General features: G+C 42.8%; 1 protein-coding gene across 1 annotated transcript in view; it reads left to right on the top strand.

The window, feature by feature from the left end:
• The window catches only part of drd2b (dopamine receptor D2b), an 85,678-nt gene that overhangs the window by 28,585 nt on the left and 36,846 nt on the right, over positions 1-20,247 (top strand). Inside the window, exon 2 of the mRNA XM_079606018.1 lies at positions 16,986-17,292. Within this exon, the coding sequence (XP_079462144.1) occupies positions 17,014-17,292 (279 nt within the window). The 5' untranslated portion in view covers positions 16,986-17,013. The remainder of the gene's footprint in view (positions 1-16,985; positions 17,293-20,247) is intronic.

Below are 20,247 nucleotides of genomic sequence, written 5' to 3'. Positions count from 1 at the left end.
CGAGAACTCCCTGCGCATCCATGCAGCCTAGCATGGATAAGAGCAGGGAGAGCAGCAATAACCCCACTTGGGGTAAACAGAACAGAACCAACATGAATGAATGAATATATTGAATTCAAGATTTTAAAGTACAACATAATTCGAGAATTTATTCTGATTAAAATGGAATCAGAATGCCAAATCCTGACTGGGCGAGAGGAGGAGCTGGGGATGGAGGAGGGTAATTAGCTCCTGAGAAATGTGATAGCTGCTGATAATACTGAAGGAGCCTATATGTATATAGGGTGATAAGCGTTGTATTCCTATAGGTAGACGTGGATCAGCTGACAGTCAGCTGATGCAAGCTTGACTAACATGACCTGCCAGAACTGACGCTACGCTTGATATATATTCCTCACCTTCCCTCAGTGTTCGCCTGGTCTCGTTTTGCAACATGAATGACAAAAAAACATACCTGATAAAGATATAAAACAGTCATATACATTTGACTTTACTCTCAGCATTTCTGTAAAATAAATTGCAAGTGAAATGCAATTAGCACATGCTTCAAATTCATAGATGACAGAACATTTGTCAAACTTAAAGCGAAAACATGAAAATAATCAAACATACAGTAATGTCATAAATATGATTTAGAAGAAGAATGTAAGTGTAAAAGTGATTTTTAAGGCAAAGATGAAATGATATTAATAAGAGCTTATTAGAAACCTATACCTCTCCCATGCAAACACAATGTAGAAAGGGAAGACGGGGTGCAAAGACAGGAAATTAAGATTAACGCTGCAGTCAGAAAATTAAAGGAGAAGACGCACACATTTACAAACAGTCACTTCAGGTATTCAAAGATTAACACAAATCCATATATTTGTTTGTTTGGTCTGTTCAACAACAAAAAATTTATCAAAACTCAAAAAGATATTCACTCTGAGGTTTTGAAAAGAAACCTTCTCGATTAATTTCACAACCCAGTATATCTCCATTTGCAACATCACTCCTGCAATAGGATATCCTCCATCAGAGACCAATGCCACGGGCTGCACATATTGGTGAGATAGAGTTGAATGATGCTTTGCCAGCAGAAATTGCAATACAATCTTTCTCACCCATCATATGTTCAAGTGTGTATCACGAAAAGACCACTTTTATTATAGGCGGGGGCGGATATGAGGAAAATGACACTGAAATTGCTTTTTTCTTTATAGTTTTCACACTGTCCTATTGCTGGATCTATTCCCGCTGTGTTTTGTGATATCTTACCAAACCACTGGTTTGGGAGTCAGTTCTAATTTGTGTGATTATGATCATACACTGCCAGAATCAGGGCTCTTTGCCTCTATAGCCCATGAAAAACATGTCAAATACTGTATCTAACTACAGCGAGATGTATTGGACGCAGCTAATCAGAGCACTGAAATATCAAAGATCCTGTGTGCTGCAGGAAACCAGCCTTCATTCAATTAAATCAAAGTATATCATGATATTGATTGGTAAAATATGTTTGAGGCTAATTGTTACCTAGCAGAGACTGAAACACATCGATCCTCCCAAGCATTAATTTGAATTAAAAAGCTTAATCGGTAACACTCTACAATAAGGTTCATTAGTTAACGTTAGTTAATGTATTAATTGTAAAACCAGAGTGATCGGACAACAGCGGAAACCAGATGATGGTGACTTGATGAATGGTAATGGAGACTTAGCTGGCGATGACTGAAGTAGATTCTCTGTGCAGGTAAAGAGTGGAGAAGATGACTGGAGATCTAGGTCAGGATGACGGAGAGAAGACGAACAGAAGACAGGAGACTTGACAAGATGATCACAGGTAAGTAGGCAGGTAGGTAGTCTGATTGCAAACAGTCGTACCAACGACGTTGCAGTAACGTTCTTAGCAGAGCATGTGAGCGGAGTGGCGAGCGGGGAGCGCGAGCGGGCGGGTCTTGGACGGAGCGCAGAGCGGAATTTTTAAAAGGACGGAGCGTTGGTTTCCTGCTCCAATTTCGCTCCGCTCACACCACGAGTCTGAAGCATGCTCAGTCAAGCCTGACCCAGAATCCATCTGTCTTGCACTGTCATCAACAGACTATTTTCATTCAAACCCCGGCTCACATTACTGCTCATAGTGGAGTTCAAAAAGTACTTCAAAAAAGAAAACGAGAAATCAATTAAAAAACTAACTAACAGTGATAATGGCGTACAAGAAAACGGACGTGGAGACATCGTTTCAGTAAGTAAAGATTCCTTTTGGAATCTAAAAAGGCACATCTCCCGAAAGCATGAAAGTGTGCTACGTGAACACGCAGGGAAGAAAGCAAAAGGTTAGCAAATTGAAATTGTAACAAAGTATAAATTAAATATAGCGTAATATTCAAATAAATTTGTTTCGTCAATCAAGTAGTCCTAATGGTTCGTTTTATTTAATTTGTGTCGTTCGTGAATTTTTATTTGATTGTAGCGAGAGGAGGAGCAGCAGCAACAAGAGAAAACGGTTGAGGAATTCAAAAGTTTCTTCACTGCACGCAAAGGCCCAACCATAACAAGGGAGAGAAAAAGAGAGCTGGATGTAGCATTTTTTAAAATGATTTACATGGACTATGAACCGCTGAGTAAAGGAGAACGCGAAGGGATGCAACTCTTCGCCAGCGCAGCTCAACCGGGCTACACACCCCCATGCTACAACACCGTATGCGACACGCTCATGCCACATGCTTTGGAAGAGATGGAAGCCAAACTGCGAGACCTACTGCAAAATGGTGATGGGCTCGTTCTGTCACCTGACATTTGGACCAGTAGAAGAGGGCAGAGTTTCCTTGGCATCGTGGCCAGTTTCATTGATGGGACGTTCCGGGGGCACAGTTTTGTTGGGCTGTGAGCACATACAAGGGCACCACACCGCAGATCGTATTTATCAAAAGTATGAAAGTCTACTGAAATATTGGAACGTGTGATTTGTGTCGTCACTGACAGTGCTAGCAACTTGATCAAGGCGTTTAACCTCCTCCCTGGCACTGAAGAGGAGGCGGAGGGTGAAGTGACCGCGGATGCCAGCAGCAGCGCTGAACATGAAGAGGAGGATGAGGAACCACCGGCGCCCTCGCAAGTCAGTGTGGAAGTGATAACAACTAATGTAGAAACTATGATAAATCAGTACTTTACTGTGTCAAATTTACGGCTTATGCGATAAACGCTGATGGAAACATTATTTGCCGAATAAATAATAAATCCATTTTGTCAAGCAAAACATTGATCGCAAATGTCTGCTAGCCATTGCGGTGCTGGAAGGTCTGGGGGCCATGGCGGTGCTGGCAGCTCAGGAAGCCATGGCGGTACAGGAAGGTCTGGGGACCCTTGGACAGCCAAAGTGGTTGTGTCCGCAGACAGGTAGCCCCCCTCCCCCCAAAAATTTTCTTTGGTAGAGCTGTGGGCTCTGGATCAAGCTCAGGAACTGAACGCTTCTTTGGACACATGACCTGGACTGCAGACCTCTCTGGACACTAGTCGAAGACGGGGACTGGAGATTTGGGCATGGCGGCCTTCTTGGCAGAGGGCTCTCGCATGGTGGCAGCGGCCATCTTGGCAGAGGGCTCTGGAATGACAGCGGCCATCTTGGCATAAGGCTCTGGAATGGCCGCAGTGATCTTGGGACGAGGCTCTGGAATGGCGGCCATGATGAGACGAGGCTCTAGAACGGCGGCCATGACAGGATGAGGCTCTGGAATGGCGGCCATGATGAGACGAGGCTCTAGAACGGCGGCCGTGACAGGATGAGGCTCTGGAACGGCGGCCATGATGGGACGAGGCTCTGGAATGGCTTCTTCTATCATATAAGGTGATCCACATAACCGTAGAACATCTTCGATGTACCTCTTCAAGGAACCTGTTGTTGCAGCACGAGGAACTTGCTGATACGGGTGATTGTCTAACCTACACCAAAAGACGGTCTTTAATGTGGCCTCGTTCCAGGGTACTTCATGCGCGTGATCGAGGAACTCTTCTATGTAGTCCTCGATCGGGCAGCCATCTTGAAAGTGGGAGAGAAGAAAGTTAACTGGGTTCACCAGGTTGAGGAGGATGCCCATCCTGTGTTTCTCTTTGTGGTCTGGTCTTCTGTCACACACAGAAGGGAACAGACAGATTGTAATGTGAAATGGTTTTATTTTGTAAAAGCAGAGTGATGGGACAACAGCAGGAACCAGACAATGGTGACTTGATGAATGGTAATTGAGACTTAGCTGGCGATGACTGAAGTGGATTCTCTGTGCAGGTGAAGAGTGGAGAAGATGACTGGAGATCTGGGTCAGGATGACGGACAGAAGACGAACAGGAGACTTGACAAGAAGATCACAGTCGTATCAACGACGTTGCAGTAACATGGTTATGGCAGACTGATTGCAGGTGGGAACCAGCAGGGATGCTGGGAAGTGTAGTGCTGACAGGTTACTGAGCTGGTTACTGGTGACTGAGCTGGTGACTGTGACAGCAATAAATGTGTTACAGTATTTATTAATCTTTGTTAATGTTAGTTAATAAAAATACAGCTGTTCATTGTTTGTTCATGTTAGTTCATAGTGCATTACCTAATGTCAACAAATACAACCTTTGATTTAAATGTTGAAATTAATATTAACTAAGATTAATAAATGCTGAAGTATTGTTCATTCTTAGTTTAATGATTCCTGTCTTCCTGGTTTCTCTGGTCTCTGTTATGGTTTTGTTTGTTTATTTTCTGATTAAATTGTTTTGCATTTGGATTCAACTCACCCTTTGTTTCTTGAGTTCACCTTGCATTACACTTAGTTCATGTTAACTAAGGTAGTTAACTAATGTTAACTAATGAACCTTATTGTAAAGTGTTACCGCTTAATCCATCTCTGCCGTCGCCTAGATTTCCCAAGTGGCAAAGTACAGAGAGGCAGCAGTGATAACAGAACATACTTTAGGCCTGGAACACTGAAAATCACTGTCCTGTCAGTCACACTTTAAAGATCAAGAACATGGACATGGAATGGATTAGAATATATGTGTGTATTATTATTAATGCAAACACTACTTAAATCTGCCCCATAACACCTATCCTTTATTAACATTGCATTGTTAAGAGAAATCGATATTTCTATTTCAAATAAATAATTTTTTTAATAAATATATAGTGGAAAAATTTTTATCATGGTTTCAACTTTCCACAACAATAATAAGCAGCACAAGAATTGCCAATATGAATAAAAATAAGAAATGTTTCTTGAGCACCAAATCAGCATATTACAATTATTTCTGTAGGATAACGTGAGGCTGAAGACTGGAGTAATAACTGCTGAAAATTTAGCTTTGCCGTCACAGGAATACATTTAAATATTTTTTTTATTAGAAAATAGTTTTTAAATTGTAGCAATATTTCACAATATTGCTGTATTATTGTTTATTGTTCATTTTTGATATTTTTGAACAAATGTATGCAGCCTTGGTAAGCATAAGATATTTTCAAAAATCTTGCCAACCCTAATATATATATATATATATATATATATATATATATATATATATATATATATATATATATATATATATATATATATTATATGGAAATAAGCAAAACACGCCATTCAAATGATCAATCCTGAGCAAAGGAAAGACACTCAGTGGTTCGAAGTGATTCATTGATTCTTGTTGGTTAAAGCCGGATGGAGGGTCCTCTTTGCTGTGTTTGACATAGACATCATTTTGTCAGGCAGTTTGCATCAATCAGCAGCCATCACTTGCTCCATTGGGTCTGTGGCGTCAGCGTCACACACACATTCAACTACAGAGGTAATGCTGGGAAAGGGTGGAGGGCAACTAATATAGATTGTTGCTATAAAAGGACCAGGGAGATTGCTTCTGTAGGAGGCCATTTGTTTCGCTTTTCTTTCTTTGCTTGTAGTTTTGTCTTACATTTTGGTTTCTATGGGAATGAAGAAGATGAAGCACTGTATTGATTTTTTTTTTTTTTTTTTTTTTGGGGTGGGTGGGTGGGTGGGTGGGGGTGGGAGTGAACCTTGAAGCTTAAACATGTGTGTTTTTCTCGGTTCATTAGACTTTGCTATTATCATTTGTAAGTGTCTTAATTCTACATCTGTACACTGACTTGCCATTACAAGAAAACGTTTTATTATTGATTGACTGAGTTTAACAAGAGATAAAATTATGACTCTCTTGAGATTTCAGTGCCTTATTAGAAGCCAAATATTCTAAAGCTCAGAAATATAGGCTTTAGACTAAGCTTTAAAGAAGGCTAATGTTAATGGAAGAATGGAAGTTCCCTACCCCGTTAACCGATAATATCACCGTTTTATATTACAATGAATATTGCCAGGATGGGGCCCTGTCACGATCCACACTCAAGGAGACAAGGGAGAAGATACAAATGCAGTAAGTGCCAGGTCCATGGAGGGGAACAGGAGCAAGGGGGAACGGCTTAAGCGGCGGCCAGGGCGACACAGACAGTCCATCGGGCGGCCAGGGCGAAGCAGACAGTCCATCGGGCGGCCAGGGCGGAGACGACCCCTCGGGCGGCCACGGCGGTGAAGACCCCTCGGGCGGCCACGGCGGTGAAGACCCCTCGGGCGACGACCACTCGGGCGGCCACGGCGGAGACGACCAGGGTGAAGACGACCACTCGGGCGGCCATGGCGGTGAAGACCAAGGCGGGACAGGGACCGCCACCGGCTCAGGAACTGCAACAGACGCCACCGGCTCAGGAACTGCAACAGACGCCACCGGCTCAGGAACTGCAACAGACGCCACCGGCTCAGGAACTGCAACAGACGCCACCGGCTCAGGAACTGCAACAGACGCCACCGGCTCAGGAACTGCAACAGACGCCACCGGCTCAGGAACTGCAACAGACGCCACCGGCTCAGGAACTGCAACAGACGCCACCGGCTCAGGAACTGCAACAGACGCCACCGGCTCAGGAACTGCAACAGACGCCACCGGCTCAGGAACTGGCTTGACGTAAAGCTCAGGCTCGGCAGACGTGACGTGAAGTCCAGGCTCGGCAGACATGTGTCCCCTCCATGCATGCAGTACTGCCAATGCATAAAAAAGGAAAACAGCCCTCTTGGCCATGGCAGGACTTACGGGAACAGCGTCTGGCACAGGAACCGTCTCTGCATCGGCAGATGTGACGTGGACAGTCTCTGGAACGGCAGACGTGACGTGGACGGTCTCTGGAACGGCAGACGTGACGTGGACAGTCTCTGGAACGGCAGACGTGCTGTGCCTCCTCCACGCATGCAGTACCGCCACCGCATAGAAGAGGAAGACCGCTCTCTTGGCCGTGGCAGGACTGATGGTGGGCGGCTCCGAGACAATCTCAGGGACGACAGCGGGCTGCTCGGAGGGGACGGCCTCCGGGACGACAGCGGGCTGCTCGGAGGGGACGGCCTCCGGGACGACAGCGGGCTGCTCGGAGGGGACGGCCTCCGGGACGACAGCGGGCTGCTCGGAGGGGACGGCCTCCGGGTCCTTGGGGAGGCTGAAGGTCTTCCTCCTCCGCCGTTTCTGACGAAAATGTGCCGGCTCTGGACTGGACGGGCACCACGGCGAACGGAGCTCTGGGCTGGGCGAAATCAGCGGTGGATGGAACTCTGGGCTGGATCTCACCAACCCAGGGCCGAAGAGTGGCCAGAGTGGAGAATGGTGTCTTGGATCCTCTCGACCACCCTCTCCACTGCGGCCTCCACGGGTCCCACGAAACTTTACCAATCGGGTCCCCTCAAAAAACTCTCTCCTCTCCCGCTCAGTGGCTGGGGAAGAGACATTGAGAGACATACCGCTGGATCATGTGGGACGGAGTCCTTCTGTCACGATCCACACTCAAGGAGACAAGGGAGAAGATCCAAATGCAGTAAGTGCTTGTATTTGAGGGAAATCCGTTACTCACAATCCAGTCCAGGCAGAGGTCATAACCAGGGTAGCAATCAAACATAAACATACAACGGGAAATAACAGACGCAGAACTCAGAAGTGGCGTGATAATTACAAGGACTCCGTGACACATACTAAAACAGACAGGGTATATATACACAGGGAATAGACAATGATAATGGGGAAATGGCTGAGTGCAATGATCAGTGATAAGGAAACAGCCGAGTGCAATGAGAAGACAAGGATCGTGGGAAATGTAGTTCAATAGTGTGATGGACACCGTGGGGAAGGAGGACATCTAGTGGTGACCCAAGGAACATAAACCAGACACTGTGACAGGCCCTTTTTGAAAATCAGTTTCTTTTTAGGACATTAGTTATAAGCTGTCAAACATTTTCCACCATTATTGACTAAAAATAAAAAGTTAATTACACATGAATTGACACATTCACAAGTGCTGTACACTTATGTACAGCACAGTGTTGTGCATGTTCTTAAAAAATGCAACCTCGAAGGTCTGTTATAGGCTTTCCAGCTAAATTTACAGTGAAACAATCATGAAACACAAAACAATTAATGAAACAGCATAAATGTAAAAGGTAATATACAAAAATACCAAAGCATCGTTTTGTTCGTTTAGAAATGAAGGAATTTATTAACTTTGTCCTGAGAACACATTTCAACTCTTCAGTTAAAATCCTCTATTATAAAGTTGACTCTTTTGTAATGTATACTATTTTATTGTGTGCACATGTTTCTCAATTATACAGCAAAAATCTATAATTTTAGATTAGAGGACAGAATTTACAGAAACATTTCTAATTCAAGAAATATATTTTTGAAACCAACATGGATTTCTGACTGAGATAGTTACTGAGATATAGACCTTATCACAACCATAATTTACCTTGTAACAATAAGTCCTGGACATACTAGAAAAAAGGTATTAGAGAGGTATTTGAACATTATTTGACTCAAAATTATATACTCATGATATGTACTGTATGCTAATTTTCCATAAGCTTTAGCTTGTACCCTCATTCTCAATGCTCTTTCTGGTCGGTTTGAGATGTTGATTTTGGAGCAGGAAAAGATCTTGTTGTGTAAATTCAAAATCAATATAAGACAGCTATTATGCCACTATTCACACAGAAAAATCAATCCTGTTTCAGCAGCTGTCCATTGTTATAGCGCTTAGAGGAGAAATTGGAGGAAGGATGGAAGATATATTCTGTAATTTGTGCATCAAATATTATAGGCCTACATGTCAAATGAAGATGGGTGTGATTGTGAGAGTGTTAGCTGAATGCTGTGATTATTGTGCTTAATGTTCATTTACAATACAAGGTCACTCATGTTGTCTGAGTGTGCTCATGATCTCCGTTCTCGTACATTTCCTTTTTCTCAGCATTTTGACGCTTTTATAACTGTATCAAATTGAATATGTCCTCATACAGAACATTGCAAAACATTGCAAATCAAAACATTGTTTTTGAATTTAAATGACCTTCCATCAAATGGATGTTTAATTATTTAATTCAGTTAAAGGGAAAGTTCACCCAAAAAAAAATATATGTCATCATTTGCTCACCCTTAAGTTGTTACTACTGAAGTTGAATTTCTTTCTTCTGTTAAACACAACATATGATATTTAAACAAAAAAAATACTGTAACCAGACAGTTGATGTTACCCATTGACTTTCACATAGTATTTTTTTCCTACTAATGAAGTCATTGGCTACCGTCAACTTCTTGGTCACCAGCATTATTCAAAATATCTTCTTTTGTGTTCAGCAGAAGAAAGAAACTCACACAGATTTGGAACAACTTCAGTGTGAGTAAATGATGACAAAACAGGATGAACAATCTCTTTAAGTTTAGTTCCCTTTTGAAAGGGAACTCGTGCTGGGTCCCCTAGAGGGCACTATGGGAAATCCCTCCTGCATGACCAGTGTCTGAAGCATGAGTCTTAAAGTCGGCATGAAATCAAATTTTACAATTCGTATTTTTATGTCTAATGTTGTAGTGTTTCTTATAAATTATTTATCTGTGCACTTCATATTTTTTTATTTATTCTTGTACCCTTATAATCTTTAATCAAATACGTTTCCCTTCCCCCTCGAAACGACTTCTTTTCTCTTCCGGTCATGTGCTATGGTGCGAGGGCGTGGCAACTCCCTCAAACCGATAGTCTGCTATGAGCGCGAGATGGAGAGGAGAAGCGCTAAAGTAAAACCCTGCCCTCTATTCAATATTCAGTTTCACTTGGAAATACATCACAACACTGGAGAAAAGTAATTTGTAACTTCCGGTTCATGCCGACTTTAACACGGCAATGAACTTAGGCAGGCGTCAGCCTATGACGTCACTACTGGTGCGACCATGGCACCTGTAAAATATGTCACCCTCTTTCATGTCTTCAGGAGACTGTTTATTGTACATGAGTGAGGAGCATGTGCGTTTAATGCACGCATTGTGAGGATTTCTCATTTTAAAGCTCTGTTCACTACATCCCTTTTCTCGAGGGATATGGGATGCACATTTTGGTGGAATGATGTCTTCTCTTCGAGCAAGCTGGATACGCTAGGTATGATGCATTCACGAGACTGACTACAAGAGACAGGTAATGAGCTTATTCCTTTCTGCTCTCTCCTGAGGGATAGTAGTTAAAGTTTGAACAAGCGTGCTTGGCACTCGAGGGAGATGCATTCGTGTCCGTTTTCATATGATTCTTTATAGAGTGATAGAATCTGATGTTTGAACTAGTGCGCTTGAGGTTAAATGCGTACTTTTGCTGATGTGGTCGCAGTAATTGGCTCCACCTGGGCTTGACTCTCTCTTAAGGGATGAGAGTTGAGCACCTGGTCCCACGGCCACTATTACAGTGAGGTGGGATTTAATGTGGGGGTTGTAGGCAGAGCACGGAGGAGTCAAACATGAAGTTTTTCTTTTTTTTATCTCCTCTTGTTTACTCAAATAATACTATTCTATGTTCTATGTTATGTATCTAATTTTAAAGAATTACAGACAAAAAAAAGTGTAGAATTGTTATTGTAATTATAACAATTGGGAGTTGTGGAAAGGTATAGCCTGCGTCAATGAAAGATTAGCTCTGGTTTGGAGGATGAGACAGATTTTGTGGAAAACAATGTCTGTTTGGAAATAACTACCCCGCTTCTGTGAGCCATATGTTTTTCTGATCATCAAGGGAATCCATATTCGGCCCGCACTTATCCTTTATTACGGAATTGAGAAATAATTGTGTGAGGTTGAAAATGTGTCGATGCCTCCCTACTTTTTCTCAGTAGCTGAGGCGTCCTCATTGAAGGCACCAACCTATTTGGATCTTTATGTTCTACTGAATGGCAAATTAGGTAAGCAAGAAGCTGTGTGATGCTGAACTCCCTCTTGGTGGGCCTCCTCTCGCTTTAGAGAGTCATCATGCTGAGGTATCCATCCTCAGTGTTTAGCTAGGCAGCGTTCTTGGTTGCTAGGCTATCTCTTAGCCTACTTGGCTACTGCTTTACAGTAGGGAAGCGTGGTTAGGCCTCTTCTCATTATAGAGATTCATTCTTCTCAAGCCTCTAATCCATTGGGAACCACCTGAATAGTAGGTCCGAGTTATTAGGCTTTGCGAAGCCTCCTTGGTAAGCTGTTCTGAGCATGGGACGCCGAAAGGCCTCCTCTCATTAGAGAGAGTCGTTCTGCTAAGGCCTTCGCTCCCCAGAGCTCTGTTCTGATAGCGTCATGAAGTAGTTAGTTCGTTTGTTTGGCCTTCTTGGCATACGTTGGATATAGCTAGGACTCCGCCCTACGAACGAAGTTGTTAGGCTCTCTGTGAGCCTCCTTGGTCACTGCTCTTGAACTAGAGCGTTGTTAGGCCTCCTCGTGCTATAGAGAGTTTTTCTATTAGAGGCTTCTGCTCCTCTGAGCTCCACCAATTATTGTGTCAGGCTGCTAGCCCTGTTATGTAGCTTTCTTGACAGGGGTAGGATGTAGTGTATTCATCCTATACGCTCAGCCTTAAGCTAAGTGGTTAGGCTCTCTATGAGCCTCCTTGGCTACTCCGAGCATTGTTAGGCCTCCTCCCGCTAGAGAGAGTTATCTCATACCCCTTTTCCACCAACAAGAACCAGGTGCTGGTTCAGAGCTAGAGCTAGAGTCGGTTCGGAGTTGGTTCTACTGACGGTTCTTCTAAGAACCGGTTTGCCTTTCCACAGGCTAGAGAGCCAAAACAGAGCCAGATCTTACGTCACTGTGTATACATCTCATGTTGCCCAGCAACGCTAGCGCGGCAGCGCCAAACAAAAACACACCAGGCATGTTCGAGATGGTTCGGCTTCTCGCAGACCGATCGCCGCGTGACATTAAAGCACTGCTAAAGCGATCAAAAGCACAAGGAGTCGTATGCTCTCCAAACACTCCCGGAGCTCTGATCGGTCCGCGCCGCTCCGATGCATCTCGAACAAGCCATCAACAATAACGGACGTTGCAATACTATGGATCCTCATGGGATTGCAAAAATACATCAGAATCCAACGCGTTCGTGCAGCTCGCCGTAACTTACATAGACGGATATTATAATCGAGCTGCTATTAGCTCGACTAGCTGCTATTTAAAAATGGCGGTCACAAGTTTCTATTCGACGTGTTGGTCACGGTAACCCCGCCCCCAGCCCCTGACGCAAGCGGTTCTTACTTGGCTCCGTTCTAGACCCTGCAATGATTTGGTGCTACTTAAGAACCAGTTTTACTGGTTCGGAGCTGGTGCTTTGGCGGTGGAAAAACAAAGAACCGATTTGAAACTAGGCTCTGGCTCCGAACCAGCACCAGCTCTGCCTTGGTGGAAAAGGGGTATTAATGAGGCAGCATTTGTGAGTTGTAGGCTCTCTGTGGGCATCCTTGCAAGATGCCGTGAGCATGGGGCGTAGTTAGGTCTCCTCTTGATTTACAGAGTCATCATGTTGAGTCCTCTGCTCCTAGAGCTCGGCCAGGCAGTTTGCTAAGTTGTTAAGCTCTATGTGAGCCTCCTTGGCTACTGCAAGGGTTGCTGGGCCTCCTCTCGCTAGAGAGAGAATTATCTTACTGAGGTCTCCGCCCCCTTGAGCTCTGCAAGGACAACATTTGTGATGTGTAGACTCTCTGTGAGCCTCCTTGCATGATGACCTGAGTGTGGGGCGTAGTTAGGTCTCCTCTCGATAGAGAGTTGTCATGCTGAGGCCTTCCACTCCTAGAGCTTGGTGAGGTAGTTTGCTAAGTTGTTATGCTCTATGTGAGCCTCTTTGGCTACTGAAAACATTGCTTGGTCTCCTCTAGCTAGAGAGTTATCTTAATGAGGCCTCCGCTCCCCAGAGCTCACCTATTGCATTTACTAGTGAGCCTCCTTGCAAGGCCTCTCTGTGAGCCTCCTGAGCGTGGTGCATTGTTAGGCCTCCTCTTGATTTAGAGAAACTGAGGCCTCCACTCCTAGAGCTCGGCTAGGCGGTAGGGTGTTATGATAAGTTGTTAGACTCTCTGGGACCAAATGGAGTGAAATTAAATGGAAAGCAACAGGAGACTTTTGCTTCTCAGATATTTTCGCTCTTCTTAAAAATGAGAGGAGGCCTACAACACCCAAAGCTCAGGACATCTGGGAAGGAGGCTCACAGAGGCCTACTACTCACAATGCTATCCTAGCTATCCTAGCAGTCCACAGTAAATAACTCTCTTAGTGAGAGGAGGCCTAACAACACTCGCAGCAACCAAGGAGGCTCACAGAAAGCCTAACAACTTGGTATGCAATGGTCAAACTCTGAGGACGGTCTAAAAGTGCCTACTATGTCCTACACCTAGGACAGCTACCAAGGAGGGTCACAGAAAGCCTAACTACTTGATATTGCTATCCAGGTGGAGCTATGAGGAGTAAGGGCCTCTATAACTCCACTCTCTATAATTAGAGGAAGCCTGACAACGGTCCATCCGAAAGCAGTAACCAAAGAGGCTCAGAGAGAGCCTAACTACTCAGTACTACTGCCAGGTTGAGCTCTGAGGACTGAGGCCTCAACATAACGACTCTCCGAAGTGAGAGGAGGGCTAACTACGCCCGACCCACAGGACACCTACCAAGGAGGCTCACAGAGAGCCTAACTACTTAACATCGCTATCCAGGACGGAGCTCTGAGGAGCGGAGGCCTCTATAAAACAACTCTCTAAGCGAGAGGAGGCCTGGCAACGCTCCATAAAATAGGCAGTAGCCAAGGAGGATCAGAGGGTGCCTAACGACTCAACCCTGCTGCCTGATCAAGCTCTGAGGGTGGAGGCCTCAGCTTAACGACTTTCAGAAGTGAGAGGAGTCCTAACTATGTTCTACACCCAGGAAAACTACCAAGGAGGGTCAAAGAGAGCCTAACTACTTTATATCGGAGCGGAGGCCTCTATAACTTAACTCTCTATAGCAAGAAGAGGCCTGATAATGCTCCATCTTAAAGCAGTAACCAAGGAGTCTCAGAGAGAGCCTAACTACTCAGTCCTACTGAGGTTGAGCTCTGAGGATGGAGGCCTCAACATGACGACTCCCAAAATTGAGAGGAGGCTTAACTAAGTCCTACACTCATGACAGTTTACAAGGAGGCTCACAGAGCCTACTACCTGATATCGCTATCCTGGTGGAGCTCTGAGGACCGGAGACCTCTATAACTTGACTCTCAATAGATAGAGGAGGCCTTGCATCACTCCACGTCTTGTGGATGTGTGCAAAATATGGCTTATTCCAAGACCTCCGCACCTCACTGTGAAGATCTGGGATAAAGGAAGTCTCGTACAAGCTGGTGGATTATGCCCCGAGAAAAAAATGGTCATCGAGGCGGGCGCATGAGGGTGCGCTTACCAAGTTTCCACGGCAGATCAAGCCTATCCGCAGTGTGACATAACGTCCAACAACTCATCATATGCGGGGCAGGCGGGGTGAGAGCACTTAGAAACATCGTCGTCCTCATCAGCCTCACCCTGCACAGCTTGGTCTGGGGCGAGGAATGCGCATGCTGCTGAATGAGATGCCACAAGAGAGACCGCGTCATCATTCCGCAGCCCGCTCTCGTCAGCCACCAACGTGCGTGAGATACTCAAAGCCCTCTCAAGCACATCGCAAGCTCCATCTGCTAGCCCCACGACTTCAGTTTCCTGCTCGTCTCGGCTGCAGCAGGTCCTGAACTATGGGGCACAGATAGCTGTCCCGATTCCCTCAAGAAAAGGGGCAGACTAGAGCTCAGAGGAGAACGCTCACAATGCACGCATACAGCCCCTTCAAAGACTGAGCATGCATGCTTCTTCCCCAGACACACAACGCACATATCGCGTGTGTTATTAGGTGTCAGAAAACGCTGACACGGATGAACACACATTCTAAAATTCACAGTGCTAGTGCTGTCCATATTATAAACTTGCCAGTTCAGTCTCCTGAAGAAAATAAGAGGATGACGTATTGCACAGGTCCCCATTTATACTCGTCATCTCATCTGTAGTTTTGTCATAGGCTGTCGCCTGCCTATTTGTATGTTGATTTTCAAGTGAAGTCAAGTCATCTTTATTTCTATATTGCTTTATACAACACAGCTTTAAAGTAATAAACGGGAAATGATCAATGATTAAAACTTCATCAAATATGAGACCAACCAAATTCTACATTAAAGCTGCTTTACAGAAGATAATAGTGTTATTATTCAGCTCAAGTCAGTTCATTGTTGATTCAGTTCAGTTCAATAACTGTGTAAAGTTCCTCAATTATGAAATTAGTTCAATTCAGTTATTTCAATTCAACTGCACACCCAATGGCGCGGCCTAAGCCTATAATAGCCCTGTGAATTTGCCATTATAGCAGGTTTTAACGACTGGTTACTATGTGACAACTCTCCAGGTTACTATGGTGCGGCCGGCTACGTAATACTCATTCCCTATCTCAGGGAACTGAGGTTACGATAGTAACCGAGTAGTTCCCTTTCGAACGGTCACTTCGTATTGCGTAGCTATACGCAGTGGGGACGCCATGCAAAACGCTGCACCATAAATACTGTTTTCAAGTGTTATCAATTTAAATAATTTTTCCCTGTCTTTAATGCACACACACATAGTTAGTACAAGCTAGCACACACATACAGTGCATGTTACACACAGCAAATAATGTTGTAGAGAAGACATACTGTATACATTTAAAAAGACTACAGTTTTCATTGTTAGGCAAGTTTATGTGAAGAATGTTTCACTTTGTAGTGTATTCTTGTAGGTTTAATAGGTTTTCAATGTAACTTGAAAGTAAAGTAATTAGTAATCTGATTACTTTTTACATGCAGTAATCAGTAATGTACTTAAATTACAATTTTAGAGCAGTAATTAGTAATTTGTAGTGGATTACTTTTTTTGAGTAACTTACCCAACACTGGTTATAAGCAGCTTTTCAGAAGACAGTAGAACCGTTATTCAGCTCAAATCAGTTCAATGTGGATTGAATTTAGTTCAGTAATATTGTCAATGTTACATAATTAGTTATTTATGAAACAAAGCTGAATTAGCTATAAAACTGCTCATCATTCAAGTTTTGGTCTCATGTAACAGTGTCAGTGCAGTCAAATAACATTGTTGAATTTTAAGTGTATTTTAAACCCCAACTACGCCATTAGGAACTCAAACTCCATCAGGTAACAGAAATGGAGAAAAAACCTTGGGGAAAAACCAGGCTCAGTTGGGGGTTTTCCTCAAAAAGTATAAAAACACTGACCAGCTCAAGACAGCAACATTGGCTCAATCAATGGCTTGAGTTGGACAGGACTAACTGTTTTCAAACCAATAGAAGACTTGAGGGGGTTTCAGGAAAGCAGTTTGAAAACATCATTTTGTTATTTCATAACCACCATTATGGTTGTTTCATTTGGTGAAGTGAAATTCTGTCTTAGAAATTATACACTTCTGCTTAAAATAAAACATAAATAAAAAACTCTACTGAGATATGATAAAGCAACCTCTGATAAATAACATGTTCCTTTGTGTTGGCATAATGCTGTTTGGTTTCATTCCGTGTTTGTGGCTTCACTGACAGTGAATTATGTCTCTCAGTTTCAGGCATCTTCCCTGGCCACAGCTCATGGATTTCCTCACGGAGTATCCCTACAATGACACTTATTATGACAACGGAACTGGGGCCCTCAACAGCACAAGCTGTGAGGCCAAGCACCCGTATAACTACTATGCCATGCTCCTGACTCTCCTCATCTTTGTCATTGTCTTCGGCAATGTGTTGGTGTGTATGGCAGTCTCCCGAGAGAAAGCACTGCAGACCACCACTAATTACCTCATTGTCAGCCTGGCGGTGGCAGATCTTCTCGTGGCCACATTAGTTATGCCCTGGGTGGTGTATCTTGAGGTAAGAAACATTATTTTATTTTTTCATATGGAGTCCCATTTCAGGTTGCTGGAAGTTAAAAAAAACCTCAGACTGTATACTAAAAATGAGCCTCAAAATTGAGGATATGAGGCATGATTCAAAGTGTCTTGCTATTGTTTAATTAAATATGTGCTGTTCAATTAATTGAATTGGGTATTCGCCTAACAAGACCTTCGGGACATGTCCGAGTGGCTGCAGTGAGCTGGCACCTTATAGCTTTTGGTTTACAATACACATGGCACCACAGGGCTTTTGTGTCAATTGTGTGATTTCCAACTCACAGAAAGCCGATTGATCTGAAACATAATGCACCTCAGACAATCCGTTAAAGCCCCACAAAGGTTTCGCAGGAACTGGACTAAATGAGTTGTAGCTAAGCATCAAGTAGGGTCATTTCACTTTTTCTCCTTAGTCTTTAGGTGTTAATATAAGACTACAAAAAAAGCCTTTAGGTGCTATCATGAAGTTGTGATGAAGATATATATATATATATATATATATATATATATATATATATATTTAGTACTACACAGCTGAAATTATTCACTTTGCAAAAAAAGAGAAGTTAAAAAGGTAACATGAGTTCTTTGAGTTTCAGTTGCTTGATATTTTGCCACATTGCTCTGCATGCTATTAGAGACATCTCTGCATGCTTTTGGATACAGTACCTATATACCTGGATTACATGACTGACAGACAAGAACGGTTTGACCTAAAAATATCAAAATTGAAACTACTGCGGAGACAAAGACACCTACATCTTGGATGCACTTCAGGTAAGCTAAAACATACCAAAATTTTATTTCAAAGTGAACTATCCCTTTAATAGAGCTAAAATGTTGAATCCATAAAAAAATGGAAGAACCTTACAAACTCTCTGCATAAATGTTCATGTGGCCTTAAAATATCATCCAGATAGTTTCACTCTAACCTCAGATGTGCAAAAACCTCACTGGTTTTTAACATGCATGCGTTATTAAAGATACAAGAGAAGCCTTATCATGGTTAAATTAAAGCATGCTGACATTTTCCTTCAGTGGTAACTTTGAAATTCTTTGTCTCTGCACAATTGGCTTTTCATGTACGGCAGGTCAAGAGAAAAGGAGAGACCCACTTGGCATCATTGCCATGTAGTTTACCAATGTCCATCTCACTCCGCATCAGTCTGTGAAAATGGCCTTTGGCTGCACTTTGTTGGGTCAGCTCAGCTGCTCTTTCACCATCCATAAAAATATTGTGGCCACCGTATTGCTTACGGTGAATGATTAGAAGGGTTTATTGTATTCTGGAAATATTGTTACAATTAAGCCCTAAAGTAGCTCACAACTCAACACAGATAGCCTATATAAATGGTTATCTTCCATTCTTGGACAGTGAAAGAAAGCTTGATTCTTTTTCTTTTTGAAAACATGAAGAGGACTATCAAGGACTGTAACATTCTAGGCTACATGTGTCTACATGTTCATAGTTGATGTCCCAGTTGTCTTAAGAGAGCCAATTTAATTATACAACAATTTGAAATGCCCAGAATATTGGCCCAACAGAAATGATTGAATTAGCAAATACCTTTTGTTTGGTAGCCTGGAATAACGTAGTCTCTTGAAGTGTGAATGTGGCTGCTGCAGAAAGAGTATTTTGTAATAATTAAAACAGATAGTACAGTAATTACACAGTAACAAAAAGCACCATGGTACTTTTTAAACTTTTTTCAGACATAAGATTTAATATGCCATGGTATTACTATCTGATCCCATCACTGTACAATGATGCTGCCACAAAATGTATTTGTAACCGTTTTAGAAGAAGTCAAGACTAAAACTTAATATTTCTATTACAAATGACAAATATATTACACATATAATTAATTAAACATGATCAATAATAACATATTCATAAAAATGAATTATTTTGTGTAGTTTAGATTATTGAAATATATATTAAAATATATATAGTTATTTTAAATTGTATAGATTGTAATACATTTAAATATGATATTTAAGGCGGCAGGTATAGTCAAGTCAAGTCATCTTCATTTATATAGCGCTTTTAACAATGTAGATTGTTTCAAAGCGGCTTTACAGTAGTAAACGGATGATTTAAGGTAACATAGATTGTTTTGTCTTTATAGCGGTTCTTGAATAAATATATTTTCCAGCTAAAGTTAGTTTTGATTGATTCACTTCCGTCGCAACTGTCATTAGTTATTAAATTAGAGGCCACTAAGATGACATTGTTCTCTCTACGCGGACTTTAAACGCGAACCTGTGAGAAACGCTGATGGCGCTCATGTGCGCATTAAGAATTAATTCTATAGTTATGCGCATTTGAATATATGTGCGAAGGTTTGTAATTCCCTATAAACCAAGCCTTACTGTGCGTTCACACCGGACGCGAAAAGCGCGTCAAATTCGCGCCTGTCACGTCTAGTTATACGCTTGATCACTTTGTGTCCATTTGCGCGTCAAGAGCTAAATTGACGCGCGTAAAAACATAAATTTGAAGCAGAATTTAAGCACGTCAGAGGTGAAAGTTTCTTTTTACAAGATGTCTGATGTTGATAGATCATTTAAATAGTTGTAAACCAGCAGGACGGCAGCTTACTAGCGAGTTAGTAGGTCAATAACGTGACACAAAAGTGAAATTTGTATATCTTACAACTTACCAGGTTGTACAATCTCCTCACTTATCTTCTTCCAAGCGAGGTCCTTTTTGTTCCTGTCTCTATAAAAGTATGAACTTGAGTCTTATAATTCCGGGTGATCACTCACAGCTAAAATTAGTTTCTCCTCCATTTTAAATGAGTGACTTCGAGCAGGAGTTTGTTATGCTATGTCACGTGAAGCAAGCAGGCTCCTGATTGGTTAACGCGGCGCGAATTGATGCAGAAGTTCAGATTTTTCAACTCGGGCAGCAGACGCGAATTCGCGTCAACAC

This window comes from Phoxinus phoxinus (genome assembly GCF_949152265.1).
Source record: "Phoxinus phoxinus genome assembly, chromosome: 3".
In the NCBI taxonomy this organism is placed as follows: Eukaryota; Metazoa; Chordata; class Actinopteri; order Cypriniformes; family Leuciscidae; genus Phoxinus; species Phoxinus phoxinus.
The sequence above is the reverse complement of the archived record's forward strand: the minus strand, read 5'-3'. Positions and strand labels throughout refer to the sequence as shown.